The 21,177-nt window shown below is 34.2% G+C and overlaps 1 protein-coding gene across 1 annotated transcript; it reads right to left on the bottom strand.

Moving 5' to 3' along the window:
* Positions 1–18,676: 18,676 nt before the first annotated feature.
* Positions 18,677–20,536, bottom strand: LOC136223405 (protein SHORT-ROOT-like). The gene has a single exon (XM_066011369.1). The coding sequence runs from the start codon at positions 20,444–20,446 to the stop codon at positions 19,094–19,096; it is 1,353 nt and encodes a 450-aa protein (XP_065867441.1). The 5' UTR covers positions 20,447–20,536; the 3' UTR covers positions 18,677–19,093.
* Positions 20,537–21,177: the final 641 nt, after the last annotated feature.

Below are 21,177 nucleotides of genomic sequence, written 5' to 3'. Positions count from 1 at the left end.
CAGGTTACATTGATGCAAGTTTCGAGACTGATGAGGACCAGAAACAATCACAGTCTGGTTATGTTTTTCTCCTTAATGGCGGTGCCATTAGTTGGAGATCCTCAAAGCAGCCTACCATTGCCGATTCTACAACGGAAGCTGAGTACATAGCTGCATGCGACGCTGCAAAGGAAGCAGTTTGGATCAAGAAGTTCATAACTGACTTAGGTGTAGTTCCTACTATCCTAGGTGCAGTTGATGTTTTCTGTGATAACAACGGTGCCATAGCACAAGCACTGGAGCCCCGATCACACAAGAGATCCAAACATGTACTTAGAAAGTTTCACCTCATCCGGGAGATCCAAGCGAGAGGTGACATTACATTACAGAGAGTTGACACCGAGAACAATGTCGCAGATCCGTTTACCAAGGCACTTGCACAGCGCCTACATGATGGTCATACCAGATCTATAGGGATTAGGGCAATGCCTACTTGGAACTAGTCCAAGTGGGAGACTGTTGGTGTGCCTTAGTTCTTAGGCATTGGTTCATGTATATTGTATTATGCTTTTTGATTATTCTTGCATAGATACACTATTTGTGTTACGTTAATAAAGGCATTAATCTAGTTCATTTATATCTTGTGCTATAATATGAATAGAGAATCCATTGATTGATAATCGTAAAACCATATCCCAAGTCTATTCTATCATGGGAATGATTAGGACCACAGACTTGTATATTCGACGACTGTATGGTAGTAATTGATACTAGCCATAACACTTGATAAGTCAGTTGTGAATATGGGTACATGTTGTATACATGTGACTGGATCGATCCGCCCGAGAAAACTACATGGTGGTTGTGTCATTAGTTTTCTTAAGTAGGTCTCTAACTATCTTCAGACCAGATTTCATTATAATATCAATATGGGATCCGATTCACTTTGACATACGCCTAACAGGTCTGTAACAGGATGCTAAATACGGGTATGATTGGGTGAACAGGTGAACACGTTGGTATTGATATTGAAGTGATGGAATTACCACTCATGTAATAGTGAGATGATATCACAAGCCACTTGATAAGTGAGATTGACAAGTGTGTGGCCACACCCTGATAAGTAGTTTACTTATCTATTTCATCAATCTACTTAAGATCAAGAAATATCATAAACATCAGAGAGGATGACAGCCGTCATGCCTCTAGTTTATAATATCGATATCAAATGGTAAAAGAAGTTAAGAGATAACTACAGGGTCTCTGCATCTTTAGACTGCTGAAACTCTGTCTTGGTTAGGGGCAGTAATGGTTTGCTAGAACCCACTTACTGTCTGTGAGCCGTGAGCCCACTGCTAGCTAAGGACAGTCCCATAGGATCGTGCACATCGAACATCTGAGTTAGAACTTATAGAACGGTACATTGGAGAGATGAAATTAATTAATTGATTGATAGTAAAATATCAAGGTAATTAATTGGTGGTTAATTAATTGATTAATTGATACTTTGTATCAAGGTAATTGATTAATGGTCTTAAGTGTTGAGTATTTAATTGATTAATTAGTTTACGGGATGTAATTAATTAATTTGTAAATTAATGAAATTGCATTCGGTGAATAATTAATTAAACTAATACGTTGATTTATTAATTAGTGTTGTTTGTTTAATTGGGATAATTAAATTTAATCTAATCATAATTAATTGCATAGAATAAATATTATTGGTATTTATTTATGTAATTAGATTAGGATTGGATTAGTTTTGTAATTAACCAATTAACCCTAAACCAATTAGATTTAGAAATACACTATATATATAAATTAAAACACTAAAACCCTAATTAACTAACCTACACATTCGGCCACCACACAAAAATCACTTTGGATTTTCGGCAGAACCACTAAAGTGAGAAAGAGGGAAATATTTTGGCGAATATCAGAATCTCTCCAGTTCTTCTTCGTTCTTCGGCTAGCACCGGTTCTAGCTCAATAGATGTTCGTGCACCTGACTACGGAGATCTTACTATCTTGTGGATTCTTCAGCCGTCTCTAGAAGAGACAGTCCGGGTATGTTTATATCCTTAAACGGATCAAAAGGTTTTATTCAATCAATGGTTAACGGACAAAGATCAAACTAAAAGGGATTAGAAATAAATTTTAAACCGCAATTCCGCTGCGCTACAGTTGATTAACTGGCTTTAATCCCTAACAATATCATCGTTTACACAAGCGACAGAATAGTTCAAAGACATCGTGTCTACTAGTCAGCCAGTAAAGTAAATATACTTTCACAAGGGAAGGTTCAAGGCACATTAGCTACCTATCCTATGCAAATATCTTCTGTAGAAAGTTATCACCACATCATAATCGTCACGTTTCTAATTTTATTCATGTGGGGGATTGTTGGAAAATTTTGATAAAATTATATATTAATTTTATATACCAACAAATACCTCCTTTCATGAACATTCATGTCCGTTGTGTACAGTCATGTTCGTACGTGAACATTCGTGTCTGTCCGTGTACAGTCGTGTTCGTTCGTGAAAAGACATATCCTTTCAAGTTCTATTTATATAGAATGGATTGTCAAATTCACATACGGTTAGAAAAATTATTCTCTGAAATTTTTCCTGCTCTTTGTCTGTTCATAATGTTCTTGTTTTCCTACTTCGGTGATAACGAGCCTACGCACGGTTTGAGTTTGCTTACGTAATCTGTTGTATCCTGGGAGACGATCGTCAATAGCGACGACACCTGTCTTAAGGAAACTGCTAATACATGCCTCAGATTTGTCTAACTCTATTCTTTTCATTTCAGTTTTACTGTTTCTATTATTTTTCTGTGTTCTATTTGTTTTTTGGTTAATCACATCTAACATTTTTAAGACAGACGTAATTGTTTGTCTAACACAAATGTGGAAAATAAAGCATATAAATTACAATTTGGAAACGTAACTAAACAAGCAAATTAATTGTTAATTATGCAAATTGTAAAAATAAAGCAATATGTGCGACGGAATTAGTTACAAAAATTGTGCAAAAACAAACAAATATTAACAAGTGACCAAGGATTGATCGTTGGCATCGTTTGAGAGCTCGTGAACGAGGGCTTAAAGATCGTTGGACTTTCTGATGATTCCAAACGTGACTAGAGCGAAACAGATCACTGGAGGATGTAAATATTTGCCAATTAAATGAGAAAATGTACTTGTGAAAATCGAGTTTTGGATGTACACTTTCAACGTTGATTTTTGAGGCTATATAGAGTCATTTTGAGTGAAACAAAAGCTGGAATCTAAAGATCATATGACAATGAAGAGACTAAAATTGAGTTTAAGGAAAATGATTGATCGTGGTGGTTGAAATAAATTCAAGAAAAGAGTTGTTCAAAACATTTGTTTGATGGAATTAAATTCGATTGAAATCGAATAAATACCAAAAGCTTGGTTATGAGAAAATTGATAGTTTAGAATCAATGAATAGATTGTAAATATGCTTTAGAAAACGTTTGCAAACAGAAAACATCACAAAAATGAGATTTTAAGTGTTTCGGTTTGTAAGTTGAAGCTTGAAGCTAAGGTTGAAGATGACAATGACAGAAATTAATCTAAATCAATGATTAAGAATTGTATACTAGGCTTAAATTAAAGAGTATGAATGATCAGTTAGCAAAACAATTATCAAAAGGTATGAAATTAACAAAACTTTTGAGGTGAAATTTAAAATTCAAAGTTGAAGGAGATAAACTTGAACCTGGAAATGAAGACAGTAGACTCAAAATTGACGAGATAAGCAATGATTTTACCGAGTTTAGTTGTTGATAGATTGTTTGTTTGATTGTTTGATTTTAATTTTTTTGTTGGTTGTTGATTAGGCTTTAAAAGGAAGAACACAATCTCTATTGATAGCCAAGTTGGACACCCATTACTCAAGTTAGCTCCTAAAAATACTTAACCTCTTACCCATTACTTCATTGGAGGTTTAGAGAAGAAAAAACATGGGCAGAGCTTGAAGATCATGGCTGAAACAAGCCTACAAACTAGGAGCCCCAATTTTAGTCTGTTTTTCCTTTTCTGTTTCTACAACAATCTTTGAAAATCCATACAGTAGTTTTCACCTGGTCAACGACTGATCAAGTGAAATTGACCAGTCACCGTTAGATTCAGGTTTGTTAAAAACATATGGTGGAGATTAAAACAATCGTATGACTTAGATTTATACCTTCCAAATCTAACGGTGACTGACCAAATTCACTTGGTCAATCACTGACGGAAAAAAATCTTCTGTCCCGAATTCCCTGTCCCCTTCCCTGTCCCCCATTCAATTTTTGACACGTGTCCCTTTTATCTTACTTTATTGCTACTAACTATGGTTAGATATACTTAACTTTGGTTAAAGTGTAGTTAAAAGGACACGTGTCAAAAATTGAATGGGGGACAGAAAAGGGGACAGGGAATTCGGGACAGAAGATTTTTTTCCATCACTGACTATGTGAAAATCACTGAAATTCATAACTCCATCGTTACAAGTTCTTTTAATGCTCATAAATAGTCTTTGGAAAGCTTGCAACCTGAACTTTCAGGATTCCTCATCCGCATTCTAAAATTTCATCAAATAAACACCCAATAATCCAGTCAAATATAGCTATCGGAATATTAAAAAGTAACAACTTTTACTCCCACATGTTTATTTCTTTTCTTTTCTGTTTTTGTTTTTGTAATTTCTATTTCATTTTTATTTTTAACTATATATTAAAATATAACCTATACAATTTATTTATATAAAATTAAAATTACCCCAACACTTATTTTTTTTTATTTCTTTTAGATTATATGAAATCAAAAGAAAATCTCATTTATGGATATTTCTTTGATGTGTATTCATTATTATTTCACTTTCGCACGTTAGTAATGGCACGTTAGTAATAACCATTGTAACTTTAGGGGAGATAGCAACAAATGTAAGTAACATCCCACTAGAAGGGATTAAAAATTTAAAATTTTATAGGGTAAAAAAATAATATTAATTAATAAAAAGGACTGCAATTGTAATTATTGATGGACTAAATGGTATTTTTTTTTTATAAAAAAGCAGTCTACAAGTTTGAGGCCACGCCTGGTGTGCCAGGCGTCAGATCTGGCGCGTGTAGGCCACGTGCCAGGCGTCAGATCTGAAAGCTTTTGGATTTTAAGGAGTTAAATACTGTATGTTACTAATTATTGTAACGAGTAATTTTTATAACACTAAAGTAAGTAGTTCTCTAATGGTTAGTTGTAACTTATTCCATTTAGTAACAACTAAGTTTGTACATTAATGAGCTAAATTCTCTAATTTTTTTTTAGGCATGAACTTATTCCTATTCTAAATCTTTTTTCCAATAAATTATAGTAAATCAATAATAAAAAAAGAAAATTTTACGCTTTCAACTAAGTTACAAGTTCTTTTTACTAAAAAAAAAAGTTAAAATAAAAATCAATAGATAATATTTTAATGGAATATAAACATCCAGCTGATTTAATGTTTATGAATATATATAGATTTTTTTTTATAATATTAGCTTATTTTATCAAAGTTCATCACCATCCGATGGTGGAAAAAACAAAATAAAGCTTACTTTGTCAAAAACAAAGTAAGCATAACTTAACCCTACAGTACAAACATCTTTCAGAAATTTTTTATAAATGTTTCACATTATTTCTTTTTTCGCAGCGCAAGTCTAATGTGTCTTCTAATATAGATATTATTAGCTTTAATCCAAATTTTATTTAATTGAACTTACGATTTAAAACGCGTCTACATATTTTAGAAATACAATTCATTAATATACGATCTAGTCACTCTTTTTCTATTTCCGGTTTGAGATTGTTCATTCTTGCATTTCTTGCAATTGTTAGGACCATTTCTTGCTCAAGTTTTTCATCCTGATACCATCCTCTCAAGACCGTGTCATTACAAATCCAGCGGGATACTCCTGGTTCGTCTCTAAACCAACATATTGTACATGGAGAGTTGACTTTGATACCAATTGCAATTATCTAGTACAATACTATAAAACATTGTCCGGTTTGATCCAAATTCCACTTATTGGGCCTTTACGACTTTGATATGCGTCTACATGTATTAGAAACACGCACGTCTTACTAATATAACTCAACCACTCTCCATTTCCGATCGGGATTCAATTCATTCCTACCCCTGTCATCATCTTTGGAACCCATTCTTGCTCAAACCTTTTACCTCGACATTATCCTCTGATCAATATCAGGTCATTACATTAATTTTTTAGGTCAAATAGTGTTAGGAAAATTTTGAATAAAATTATATATTAATTTAAATACCAACAAACACCTCTTTTCATGAATAGTCGTGTCCATCATGAACAGTCGTGTTCCTACATGAACAGTCGTGTCCGTCCGTGTACATTCATATTCGTTCGTGAAAAGACATATCATTTGAGTTCTATTTATATAGAATGAAATTGTCAAATCTAGTGACTAGACCGTTGAAAAGATATTCTCTAGAATTTTTCATGCTTTCTGTCTGTTCATAGTGTTCTTGTTTTCCTACTCCGGTGATAACGTGCCTTCACATGGTTTGAGCTCGCTTGCGTAATCTGTTGTATTCTGGGAGACGATTGTCAATAGCGACAATATCTATCTTAAGGAAACTTCTAATACAAGTCTCAGATTTGTCTAACTCTTTCATTTTGATTTTTAGATTTACTGTTCATATGTTTTTTCTATGTTCGATTTGTTTTTTTTTTGGTTAATCACCTCTAACAAATAGTTATTTGATATTATATCAAAGCATTCTTGATCACATGAGTGAGAGTTTAAATCCTCAGTACTCTATTTGTTAATGAAATTTTAACACGATAAAATAAGTATGTATTGTACGCATTTCAAATCTAACGGATTTTCATGTCCAAAATAGGAACTTTACATCACCAACTTTAATTTTAAATTAAAAAGAAAAGAAAAGGGTTAGTATGAGTAAAGGACACAAGTGTTGATATATATATGTATTTGCATGCATGAAAGGGAAAGGCTAAAATAAAATAAAAATCTAGAAAAAGTAGTGTTTCCACTATATAATGCAGAAAGAAAGTAATGTATGGTAATTAAAGGCAAATGTGCTATTCAAATCACTACACATATGGGATCTAGTTGGTACTCTCTTGTCTCCCACCAATGTCTCTTCTTGTCCCTCTCTTTTACAATATTATTTTACAATTGGCAAAAACCATAATTAAATCTCCTTAAATTTGCCTATTTTAAAGATAACTCAATCAATTTTTTTTACATTGAATCCTTGATCATTGATTCCATTATGGATTAAACCCTTATTTAACTTTTCCGATAAGTTTAGATGGCATAGTTAATACGAATCAGTGACGATATAAAGGTTTTAATCGTAAACCAATAAAGAAATATATTCTTCACTAGTTTAACTATAGTAGAAAATAATATCATTCAAAAGTATAAACTTTGGCTCCAATAGAGAAATCTGTGTTTAATTGATAAAAGTTATTTTTTCTTACAAAACTTTTAGCTTATATACCTCCCAACCTTAGATACTAAAAAACTTAATAACTCCTGCTAGGTATTGCAAATAGTGGCTAAATATTAGGAGTAAAATGGAAGGAAATAAGATAATGACAAACAAATAAATAAGGTCGAATAAAATGGCAGAACATCAATTACAAGATGGCAAAACAATAAATATCACTTGGTAGAATTTGTGGCAGAATCACAGAAATTGACACTATGAAGTTAGGTTACTCGACGTGTGGCTTGAATGACATGCTGTGTGGCCTTCCTTCAGGCTGATTTGGGAGCCATCACATTTTACGATTTTGATCACATGCACCTTAATGACCATGTAGTATTTGGTCATTCACCGTTAATTCTAGGCTTATTAGAATTCTAGGGTAGATATTCAAAGCATCCAAAAGCTTAGATTTAATAAACCTGGATCTAACGGTGAATGACCAAATTCACTTGGTCATTAAGGTGCATGTGAACATTGCTGCACATTTTAACTCACACGACGTGTGATTTGAGTGACACACCATGTGAATTATCAAAATAGAAACAAAAACTCTAAGGTCACACACCGTGTGGCCTTCTCTTCTCCGATTATGGACTCCTTTAAATGGTTCACACGACATGTTGCTGTTTCCACAAGGCGTGTGAGCCTTATTTTAGGCTTTTCCCAGATCCCTCAAGTTGATGTCCTCATCAAGCGTTGTTAGGGCGATTCGGTCTGTTGACGTGGACAAATAAAAATAAGAGTTCATTGACTAGGAGAGATATAGAGTAAAAAGAAATTGTAGAAATCAATTTCTAGTAGGTTATTCCAAACTCGTCTTCTAATCTTCTTTCGTGATTTCCAGCATCAGAATCGTCAAATCAATCTCATTTGCTAACACCAAAATCCATTTCCAGCAGATTCTTCCAAGCTCGAATTCCAGTTTGGAAGAACATATTGAAAATCAAATTCTGTAATTTATTTTTATTTTTTACTCTCTCTCCTAATAAAAAAGCTTACTTTTTTTTATTTGTCAACACGAAAGTGAAAATATCCACGTCAGCAAGCGAATCCTTTAATGGCATATGTTGTCCAAACTTGATGGAAAAGTTAAATAAGGATCATATCCATAACAAAATCAATGATCAACAGCTCAATGTGAAAAAATAATTAATCAAAAGACTTGATCCTTATAACATGAAAACTTCAAGGGTTTAACTATGATTTTTGCTTTTATAATTTTACTTAGATTTGATTTTTATTTATTTAAAATCATTTTCATTGAATTTTTGTTGAATTAATTAATTAAATTTTAGTTTATTAATAATATTATTATTATTCATAATTATAGTTTAAACTTATCTTTTAACATGAATATATTAGTTTGACGGATTGAATTTGGATACCTTAATCCAATTTGGCTCGAGCTTGATGTAAATGCACTGTAAATTAAGTTGAATTTAAATAAAATAATTTAGTATAAAATCCGGTTAAGCTTGCCAAGTCAGGAAGAGATCTACACCAATTTATTTAAAAAAAAAAAATACTAAGACCATTGATTTTTTTTTTAAATTTATAGTTTGTATATTGACCCGTTTGGTACGACGTAACCGGCTCCGTAATAGAATTCTTATCACATAAAAAACCTATTACATAATGTATTTCTTGTAATTGTGATTAAACATCTTAATTTAGATTTAATTCCCAAAAATAAAACGACTAATATCTAATGAGTGAGTATAAAGAAATTAAAGAAAAAAAAAGAGGGGGGCCAAGAAATGTGTTTGGTTATTGTCAATGGAGAAATTAAAGTGATGAAAATGATTTGATAATAATTGTATGTATGATATCCCACTGCAATCGGATGATAATAACTCATCTATACTTTTGATGTGTTGCTAGGGAGAACGATCCCTCTTCCACGCCTTTTTATATTTAAGTTTAGGTGCCTTCTATGGTTACTTTGTTTTTGACAAAGTACCGTTACTTGGTATGTTTTCACCATTGGATGATGGAGTATAAAATTAATCCAATGATGATAACACATAAAGTAAGGCTTACTTTGTCAAAGACAAAGTAAGCATAGCCTTCACCTTAAGTTTTAATATCAATCGGTTTCGTAAAATAATATGCGGCTCTCTTTTAATTAGTTGAATGTATTGTTTCCTAATAAAAAAATTTCGATATTATACGATAGTTGATGTTGTTGTTGTAAATAAAAGTGACGAATAATTTCATCATAGATTCAATGAGTAGCAGAACTGAAAGACAAAACTAGCTGCAGCCAGTGACGAATACATGATTACTCGGTTGGGGGGCCGATTTTACACATGCGTTCGTAACTTTTTTTTTCTAAAACAAACTTGCTCAATTTTTTTTGTGTGTACATGCGTGTTATAATTTGAATGGTCAAGAACCAATTTTTAAGTACTAATGCACAATTTCTCAAAATTAAGCTAGATTTCGTTTAATAGTCCTAACATGTAAAAAAAATGGATTTAGGGAGGGCTGAACAGGTAAAAAATATTTAAAAAATTGATTTCAGAGAGCCTACCAAACCAAAAAATTAATAATTTGGATTTAAGGAGGCCTAACAGGACAAAAAAAAATTAGAAACTTGGATTTAGAGAGTACCTAATAGGTCCAAAATAATGAAATTTTGAATTTTGGACAAGCATAACACATAATGGGCCATTTTGGTGGGGGGGGGGGGGGTGATAGGGGTCAAAAACCCCTATCTTTGGGTACGGTTTTAGGACGAGTTTTAGCGTTATTTAGTTAATAAGCGAGCAATTCTCACATTTAAATGCTTTTGTGTGAGTTAGTTAGAAATTGGAAATGTTTTATTTACTTTTCGTTGTTTAGGCTCGTTTTATGATCAACCTAGGCAAATACGGCCAAAATGGCATGCATATTATAATTCCGTTATCTTTTGAAGCTAATTGATCCGTCAAAAGTCGCACCAAACGAAGCGTTTGCTCAAAATAAGCGATTGGCGGGTCAATTTAGCCATTGGACTAATGTTATCTGGAGTTTTTGTGCATGCGCAGGGATAAGTTCGGGCGAAAAACACATTGTTGGCATTCGACAACCGCGCGGGGGCGTATCGGGCAAGACTGCTCGACGAACTGGCCTATTTTAGGCCAGCTCGCCGAGCTGGCCTTCGTAGGCCAGCTCGCCGAGCAGGCCCTCAGAGGCCTGCTCGGGCAAGCAGGGAGCCTGCTCGCGACGAGCAGTGCCTGCTCGCCGAGCAGCTCGCCCTGCTCGGCGAGCAGACCTGCGGGAATTGGTCAAAAAGACCAATTCCGCCCCCACGACTCCACGATCGGCCCCACGACTTCCTACCTGCATAAGGACACGAAATATGTCATCAAAAGGGTCCGAGCCACGCCTATAAATATGATTTTTCCAATGTAATTAGATATCTTTCATTATTTGTAAATTACTTTAGCTTTCCCCTTGAATTTCCTCTCCATCTCCTCCATCTTCTTCGACCTCCATTGAAGCTCCTTCAAAGCTGTTCTCGAGGAATATTCAAGGTCCGTCCTTAAGACCTAGGAAGCCGATTGCAGAGTAGACAGGTTCCTTGAAAGGGATTTTCGTATCTCCTTTTACCTTTCCTTGTTTGTACTCTTTGATACAGTCTATGAATCCTAGGCTAATTGTATCCTGTGACATTATCCTTCATCTTTAATAATATTTTAGCTCTTATTTTGTTCTATGCTTAATTGTTTAATCTCTGTCTTACGCTTTATTCAATTGGTTTAACTCATTCAAAAGCCCCAAAATCGAGTAGGCACATATTGTGAGCTGAATCTGACCTAGTCAGAGCCTAGGAGATTGACGACCTCTTAGTTGATTAAGCCCAAATTGCTGAGCCTTAGACCTAGTTTCGGCCCTACAAGGGAATCACGCACTAGGAACTTGAGGAGGGTAAGTAGGGTTAATCGCCTTGAATACAAGTGACTTAGATTAGGTTTTTAATCAATAGACCTGATAACCTAACTTCATTATTATCGTTCATACCATGTTCCTTCGGGTAATTGCATTAGTGAAAGATCAATTAGGAGTAGTATAACTTAATTAGGAGTAGTTTAACTTAATTAGGCATAGAATAACTTAGTTAGAACTAGTATAACTTAGCTAGGAGTAGCGTAATTCAACCTAGGAGTAGATTAACTTAAGCAAACAAATTCAAAACCCACAAAGCCTAGATAACACCTGAGACCAAGTAATTCGATACTTGTGGTAAATAAGTCATGTGGATTCGATACCTGGACTTTCCAGATTTATTACTTGATAACGACGGGGTACACTTATCCCTTAGTGAGTATTCTTCACCGAAGGCGCATCAGGGGCTAATTCAATACTCGATAAAAAAAATTTACGACAGGAGGGCCGAAACTACCGGGGTCAAGGTGGTTCCTGTGGCTGGAGGGGCCCGAACCCCCCAGGCCCCTCTTGTCTACGCCCCTGGCTGCAGCATTGAAAGACAAACTAGATTCAATGAGTGACGAATAATAGTAGATTGTACTTGTGGTCGGAAAACACATACTCGGAGAAAATTTTCAAACAATGAAATATATATTAAACTTTGTAATGTATTTTGTTCCTTATCAAAACCTAATTGTCTAGCTAAAGACTCAAATGTCTAAGCTTTTTTGTGTGTCATTTTTGTTATGGGTTAAATCTTATTTGAGTTGTGAATTGGTATGAGAAACTAATAATAAATCATATGAGCTTACAACATGACAAACCATAACATTCTCAAAATTGATGCGATGGGCTAGAGACTTTGTCAAATGGGTTAGTCACATGTTAAACCCTCTCATAAAAAGCTCTAGTGCCAAATATCATTTAGCTCTATAACAAAACTCTAAACAACACTGATGGGGAGATAGAGATAGAGATCACCACATGCCAAAACAATAGTCCGAAAGGAAATACATAGCTCCACACTCTAAAAAATGAGGTCCTCTATTAGGTAAAAACCAATAAACAACGTATCAACTCCCCCCTGAAGCTGAAGAAATCTGGTCGATATAGCAACAAAACCTACTATGACTTCCACAAGGGGAAGGGAATAGCACAAAATACTATAAGCAACCAGCCATCGAGTTAGATAAATTCGTTGAAGGAGGGATACTAGATCGCTTCTTGAAGAAGGAAGCTAAATCACTTACAACAGAGAGGAAAAAATCTTTCGTAAAAGAAAGAGCACCCCGGGGTAGTCAATATAATTGTAGGAGGACCTCCAGGGATCACACCACAAAAAAGGGCATATGACGATAAGCAATGATTGTAGGATTCTACATTTGAATTTTTATTAAAGGCACGCCAAATAAGACATACGAGGACACCCCACTCATGTAGATGGGGATTGAAAAATTCATGGTCCGAAGGGTTCTGGACGACACATGTAGGTCAACTAATATCATCACCTATAAGGCATATAATGTCCTAAAAACTGATGCAGACAGATTGGAGCCACCCTACTCTATTGATCGAGCTAAGCGGCCATATGACCCCTTGTTGGTAGTTTTAAATTACGGGTGGAAATTGGAGACAAACGTCTTAAATGGAAAGAGCAAACAAAGTTCCCCATGGTAGACACCACTCTCTCATATAATACAATAATCGGTAGACCCCTAATTTTAGAATCTGAGTGCCATCTCTATACGATGCCTAACATTGAAAATACACGTAGAATAAGGAATGGAGACATCTTAGGGAAATAAAAAAGATTGCCAAAGAGACATATGTTACTTCACTCCAAATGAAACCCAAGGATAAAGAGATCTGGAAGGAAGAGAGATAATAAGCCAAACTAGTAGGAGAAATAGAAAAATAAGCAGAGGCAAAAGAGAAAATAATTGAAAATTTAAAAGAAAACATCTCAACCATTCCTTGGTGACCAAAGGATGTCACATGGGTGTCATTGGAGGTCATGATACATACGTTAGATGTACATCTAGAGGCAAAGCCGATTATACAAAAGAAACGAAACCATGGACCAAAGAGGCAGAAGGTCATCATGGCCGAAGTTGACAAACTACTAGGCTTGGAGCATATATAGAAGATACACTACTCCATATGTGTAACGACCCGGTCCGGAGTGGGTGACGACGGGGTAAAAGGCCTAAGCAAGGAGCGGCCCTGTGGGATGGCGATAGGGGAAGGAATGAACTGAATCCCACATCAGAAATGGAGAGGGAGTGATTGGGGCTTATTAGTAAGATGTGAATCCAATATATGCAGACGCGTTTTAAAGCCGTGAGGCCCAATGTGTTGGATTTGGGCCAGAGCGGACAATATCTATATGGTATTGGGCAGGGTGTTACAATTGGTATCAGACCCGACTCTTCACGTACGATGTATGGTTCGGGGATGAACCAGGCGGAAGCTGGCGGGCCTGTAATGACTCGGTCCGGAGTGGGTGGCGCCGGGGTAGAAAGCCTGAGCAAGGAGCGGCCCTATGGGATGTCGATGGGGGTAGGAATGAACTGAATCCCATATCGGAAATGGAGAGGGAGTGATTGGGGCTTATTAGTAAGATGTGAATCCAATATATGCAGACGCGTTTTAAAGCCATGAAACCCAATGTGTTGGATTTGGGCCAGATCAGACAATATCTACATGGTATTGGGCAGGGTGTTACAATATGGCTATCCAATGTGGTCCGAGTAAAAAGTCCAATGGAAAGTGGAGACTCTAAATCGACTTCATCAACCTCAATAATTGCCTTATCGTTCGTGTTATAACTCCTTATAAATTGGAAATGCCATCATCTTTATGACTAGACTCAGAATTACAGTCGTGGGAGCATCTTCCTCTTCTTTCCCTTTTATTGTTGCCTCTTCATCCAAGTCAGGAATCTTTCCTATTTTTAGAGGAGTTAGAGGTGTGGGAGACATCATTAGTTCTATATTATGCTAAATTTCTTCATTGTGAGTGTCCTTTGAGCAAAATTTAGCAGCATAAGCTTCTAACATATTAGCCATCTGCTTCAAGGATTGATTTGATTTAGCAAGAGATTCGAAAAAAACCTACACTGGTTGCTTCTCTTTTACAAGCAAGGATGCAGCCTCTCCGTCTTTTTCAACAACTTGTACTGCTTCTATATCTGCATCATGACTAGATTTTTTCGAAAGAATTTGTGCCATAGTATTAGAGTAGGTATAATTTTCATAAAGGTTTTGGTCCCTATTGTTATAAAAATAATTGTCCGGTCAATAAGGATTACTGTGCATAGATGATCCTATATTTCAACATAATCATGATCATATGGTTTTTCATGGGACTCCTAGACTCGCTCCACATAGCAACCATATTCATCATCATAAAATGACGTAGGATGAAAATAAACACAACACTCACAGTTGATATCATGTTCATCACTATGAATAAATTGAATATAGCCATCCATATGTGTAGCATGTAAAAATAGTGTTCCAATGGACCTGTGCTACATTTGTATTTACTATAAAATAGCGATCTCGATTGAAACCATCAAAATACACTAGTATTGTAGCATCCTTTGCATCGTGGTATATTGTCCTTGTTATGATTTATTGCTTTGCGTCTACTTGACAATGAAATTGTCCCACCGAGCGTGCCAAAAATTGTTAGCGATAGACTAGGAAATTTTGATGATAGTGAAAGTGGGATAGAAAATGTAAAAAAAAAAAATCATGGAAGTAGTAGGCCGAATTATGATGGTCACACTGGGCATACCAAAAATTGTTAGCGATATTTTGTGTATATGCCAGTTTCAACCTTGACTTGTGTGGATTTGATGCAGACGTATCAGAGAAATTAATTTCCAATTAATTTTAATGGTTTTGGATTGTAAGATGCATGTTAAATTTTAACTTCTAAAAAATAAAGCGATTCAAGGATTGAAAAATAAAAATCTTCTTGGATTCCTAGTTCCACTATAAGAAGCTTTACTAGCTTAACTAATGACACTATGAAAAAAAAATCAACAAGGATTTGGAAATTTTTCATTTTTATTGATTTTAGAAATATTATTTTGATTACAAATGAAGAAATCGGAAAAGAAAGCAATAATTACAACTGAAAAACTACATTAAATTCATAGAGAAATCACGTTTAACCATAGAAATTAGTCAAAATTGAATTGAATATGAATGAATAATTATTAACGAAGTTGAAATTGAAAATAACAAATTTGAAGCTGGAAATAAATTAACAATTCTATAGCATTTGGAGCTGAAATTAATTTCGTATTTGCGAATGATAATTGCTATGGATGATCAAACGAGAATTTAAGTGAATATAGGCCGCATGCTTTAACAAAAACGAGTTGTAACTTGCCGTGAAGATATAGAAAGAAAGCGTGGGAATCAGTTTGTAGAACACCGCAAATCGAATGAGTCAAATTTAATATGAAAAAATTGACAACAAGTAACTTGAATTATTTTCAGAAATTCGATTTGGTTAATCAAAATCAACAAATAAGATTTGAATGAAGGGCGGAGCAAATCAAAAGTGAAAATTCGAGAATTGCAAAAATGAGAAATTAATTCAAAACAAAGATTGGAATAATTTAATAAGCTTGAATATGGAAGTGAGAAAGGAATTAATAATTTAGAGAAGTATTGGAGTGAAGAAAAATGTATTTTGAAAACTTGGAATTTATGTTGAAGAAAGTTTGTAATTTTTTTTGGAGAAAATGACAAATTGATTGAAACTTGAATCCAAATAAATTGAAAGCTTGTGGAATAAAATTAGAGGCTTAAATATGAAGATTAAAGCTTTAAAACGAAACTGAATAGCTTAGAACAAAAGAATTTCGAAAATCAATTTGAGGCAAAAAGTTAGGGTTTTATTGTTGGAGTTTTGGGTGTATTTGGAATGGTGATTTGGGATCATATTTATAGCTGAAATCTTCAACTTTCATATCCTCTGACTTCCTACATTTACTTTCCACTGTCTCCACTAATTAATCTTGCAAAGGTGGAGCAAAAAATGTGGATTAATGGATACATTAACAAGATTAATAAGGTGCCATGAAAATAGCTATCAGTTGTATAAAAATGTGGATTAATGGATACATTAACAAGATTAATAAGGTGCCATGGAAATAGCTATCAGTTGTATATTTCTACATAGAGGGTCGTCTTGCTGAGATGACCTGCGGACTGTTGTCTTGGCAAGTCATAGGTTCGTCTTCCCAAGACGTAGCTGGTTTTTTTTCTTTTTATAACTTTTCTAATTTTATTCTTTTTATTTTATTTTTATGTTACTAAAATTTATATTAAAATTTATCCTAAACTTTATTTATATAAAAATGAAATATTTTCACCCCAAATAATAATAAATAGCGTAAAGTTCAAATAAAATCCCTGTGGTTTCACTAATTTTCAGATAAAGGACTGTGGTTTACTTTTTGTCAAAACGAGGATAGAGATTTTTAACTTTAACAAAATAAGGACTTTTTCGATTGATACTATTAAAATCACATTTGACGACTTCAAAAATGACATATTTTAAGAACTACTAATATTCTAAGCAACTTTAATTCTTCAACTTTTTTATTTTGAGATTGTTTAGATGATGTTTGGTAAAGAGAGAAAGTTAATGTTTAGAGAGAGAAAGTTCCAAAAAGATGATTTTCGAAAATCGAAAATGTAGTTCCATGGAAAATATGATATTGAACAACTTTAATTCTTGAAAATTTTCATTTTCACGTCGTTAAAGATGGTTTTAATAGCATTAATCCAAGTTTGAAACCTCAATCATTGTTTTGACAAAAAGTAAACCACAGTCCTTTATCTGAAAATTAGTGAAACCACAAGGTTTTATTTGAACTTTACCCTAATAAATATTATTAACTACTAATTAGTTTATAATTTCTTCCATGGATATTGTTTAATTAAATATATAATGATGAAAGCGATCTTGCAGGCCACCATGAGAATGAACATATTCAGTATAATATTATGGCTTGAAGAAGCTGTACATTTCTGTTTCTTTCCTATATATAATTCAAACTACTACTTCTTCTGTGTCTATAGCTCCAACAACTTTGGTTGCACCATTCTAGCAAAGAACTAAGAAAAAAGAAGGTTTGGTTTCTCCATTTTCAAACAAGATAAAAACAAACCATATCACAATGTAATTAGTTAAGAGGGTTATCCCTAATATTTTTTAAAAAGTGCATCTCTTATGCAAAAAATCAAATGATAAAGTTTTATTCTCAGCGTTTCCAATTTAGATCAATTTTAAATCCAAATATTAAAACCCATAAAATGAAACTCTTCGCTGGGCCTAGAGGTGGAGGCAGGGGTGTGACTGTCAGAAACCACCCCTACCCACCTCTTCATCTATAGGGTAATGTTAGAGATTAATACAATATATATGATTGTGCTTTAACTATTAGCTTGAGCTGTTGGTTAAAACGGTTGGTACTAGAGCTTCTAGGACCAAACGTTCGAGGGTTCGAGTCCTGACAACATGTGTTGTACATGCTGCAAGCCCAATAAGCATTTGCGTGTGGGGGTATGTTAGAGATTAATATAAGATATATGATTGAATCTTAACTATTAGTTCGAGCTGTTGGTTAAAACGGTTCTATGACAGGTAGTGATTGCATCCCATCACATAAAGGGTTATGTATCTTTTTTTTTAACCCTAACATCGGCCAAAACGACATCCTTTAGCTTGGGTAGAGGTAAAAAAGTTTCTAACCCAATCCGTACGGGCTGGATTTATTTTTTACCAATGCTAACTTTGCCATATAAAATTGCTCCGCGTTGAAAATGTTGAGGACATAATTTTAATATTTCTTGTGTTAAGAGTATATCTCGGCTCGTTAGAGTAAATTTAGATTTTATTCTTCAATTAAGTAATGTAATTAATATAAGCCATGATATATAATTAATTAAGAATTGATGGACAAATAGGAATGTAGTTGTACCTATATTATTATTCCATGTATGGAATGAAAGAATTATTAGATCATCCTTGGACGACAGAATATGCAATTTAATTTGTGTTAATTCCATCCATGCACAAAGAGCTAAGGAGATAGACATTCACCAAGAAATCCAAAAATGAAATAGATATAATTGGTAATGGAACTAAAAAAAAAAAAATATACAAAAGCAAACAAATACAATCATCTAAAAAGTAGTTAGAAAAAGAAAAGCAACACAAACTCCCAAGCAAATAAAAGCTCATAAATAAAAAATAAAAAGTACAATTAATTAAACAACAATTATTAATATTTATACAAGAATTTTTGGGAAAATAAAAAAACAAATTCCATCCCATAATTATATAATAATTATGATTATGATCATCATCAATCTACCTTCAAACTTTGAGAATAAATTGCCATGATCACAAACCACTTGATTTACTTGTGTAGAAGAATTTTTTTTCATAAATTTCATTAGGGTTTCCATTTTTTTTGGTTCGTAAGGGTATCAACCGCAGTGACTATTCTCTTTTGCAGATATTGCATCTTTATGAGTGGGACTGCTGGCCACGGAAATCCTTTCCATTCCTAAAGGGGAGATCAAACCTTGACCTTTGGTTACGGAAGGATCAACCTTTAGTTAGGGTTTCCAAATTGATACCCAAACTACAGGTTGGTCTTTCCACGTCAAGTAAAGTCCCGAACTTTCATCTCCTTGAGGTTGTAAAAGTGACCAACCCGCTTTATATCTTTTTAACAATGCCTTAACATCATCCGTTACATCTTCACTAAATCCAGCCGGTTTAAAAACCTGCCGGAGCCTTTCACACCATTGGATTCCTCTCTCTCTCCTCTCCGCCCCTCCCACTCCGTCGTCTCCGCCGCCATTTTCCTCATCACAACCCAAAACCCTAACTATGCTCCTAGAGCATTCCCTTTCCAACATCAACCTCTCATTACTTGTAGGTGCAAAGCTCTCTTCAAGCATCTCAAAGTAAATAGTGTAATACCTTAAACACTCTTCAAAACACTTAACAAAGTCAAACCTTGTGGTACTAAAATCAGCTTCTTCCTCAACAATGGTAACAACTTTAGGGTTTATAGATTGAAACATTGTAATCAATGAATTTCTCTCTTCTACTTCAACTAATCTCAATGCTCCGACGCAATTAATCGCGACAGCTTCGTCGTCTTTTACGCTTAATCCTTCTTTAGTGAGCTCTGATAAGTTGTTTAGACCAGTGATCACATTAATCTCAAAAGGAACTCCCATTAGTCTTGCAAATTTCTCCATTCTTTGCCCTATTTCTTTCATGACTGAGCTTACTATGCTAGCTTCAATGACAACAATGGTGAGTTTTAAATGAGGGGTTTCATCATTTCTTGTAGCTAAAGCTTCAAGCAAAGTAGGCCATTGAGTACAAAGAGTGTTGCTAATATCAATTATATGAAGTTTAGTTTGACCTTCTAAAGATTCCAAGATTGCACCATTTGAAGCTACATGACCAAAAGTAGTCCAAGGGCTTACCTCTTGGAACTTGAGGATCAACTTCCTTGCTGAATCAAAAGAATGGCTCTTTTCTGCAACTGAAGTTAGGGTTTTGAAGCACCGGTGACCGGATTTCGTGGCTTTACAGAACAAAGCTTGGAGGAAGTAAGAGGCTAATTTCTGATCACAATCTCCATAAGGTGAAGAAAGTTCATTTAACATCCAAAGTAGTTGATGGATTTTGGATGAGTCTTTTTCTGAGATTGCTCTTGCACACTCTTTAAGTAGCTTTGATGCCCATTTGTTGTTGCTGGTTGAAGAACCACATGGCTGCTGCTGCTGCTCACCGGAGTCCGAGGATCGTGTCGTCGTGGATGTCTGGCTAATATTGTTGATGATGTTGTTGTTATTATTGTTGTGCATATCTATTGCCTGATCATGGCTAATTTGGAGAGGGAAGAAGTGTGGGTGTGTTTGTTTTTGAGCAAAGAGAGTTATGTCCATGTGTGATTTTGGGGAGATGGTCCCCTTTTTCCTTTATTTGACTCTTCTTGAAACTTTGGTTTTGCACAACTCTATCTAGCTATATTTCAATTTTTCTTTAGGTTATAATTACAAAAGAAAGACTTATTATTAATATATAGATATAGATATTTTTGAGGGTCATTGTCATATATTGTGCTATTTTATTGATGTATATTATGTTATAGATTTGAATATATTATAATTTAATTTTCATCCTGAAGTTGACATCCAGGGATGAATATTAATAGCCACACTTTCATTCTTATGGATCAATTTTGATTTATGGTCATTATAAAAGTTAAATTGGGATTGCTATTTATTTTGTCCGAGGTGTATTTTCATTCTTATTTAATAGGGTTAATTATAAATAGATGCTTTGTAGTTTCACGGATTTACTTTGTCGTATTTTTCGTTATAAATTTTCTTAAGAGTTAACTGATAATTTAAGTAACTTTAATTCTTCAACTTTTTAGGTTTGAGGTCATTTAGGTGTTTGTTATGAGAGAGAAAGTTAATGTTTAGAGAGAGAAAACTAAAAAAATGATGATTTTGAAAAATAAAAAAATGTGATTCCATAGTATAATATGATACTATACAACTTTAATTCTTGAAAATTTTCATTTTGAGGTTGTTATTGTCCAAATTTGATAAGGGCAATAAAAAATAAAAATTCTGCAAACCATAGGATTGCGTTTATAACGAAAAATATC

Source organism: Euphorbia lathyris, chromosome 3, assembly GCF_963576675.1.
Source record: "Euphorbia lathyris chromosome 3, ddEupLath1.1, whole genome shotgun sequence".
Lineage (NCBI taxonomy): Eukaryota > Viridiplantae > Streptophyta > Magnoliopsida > Malpighiales > Euphorbiaceae > Euphorbia > Euphorbia lathyris.
Note: the sequence above shows the minus strand (reverse complement) of the source record. Positions and strands in the feature narration are given on the sequence as shown.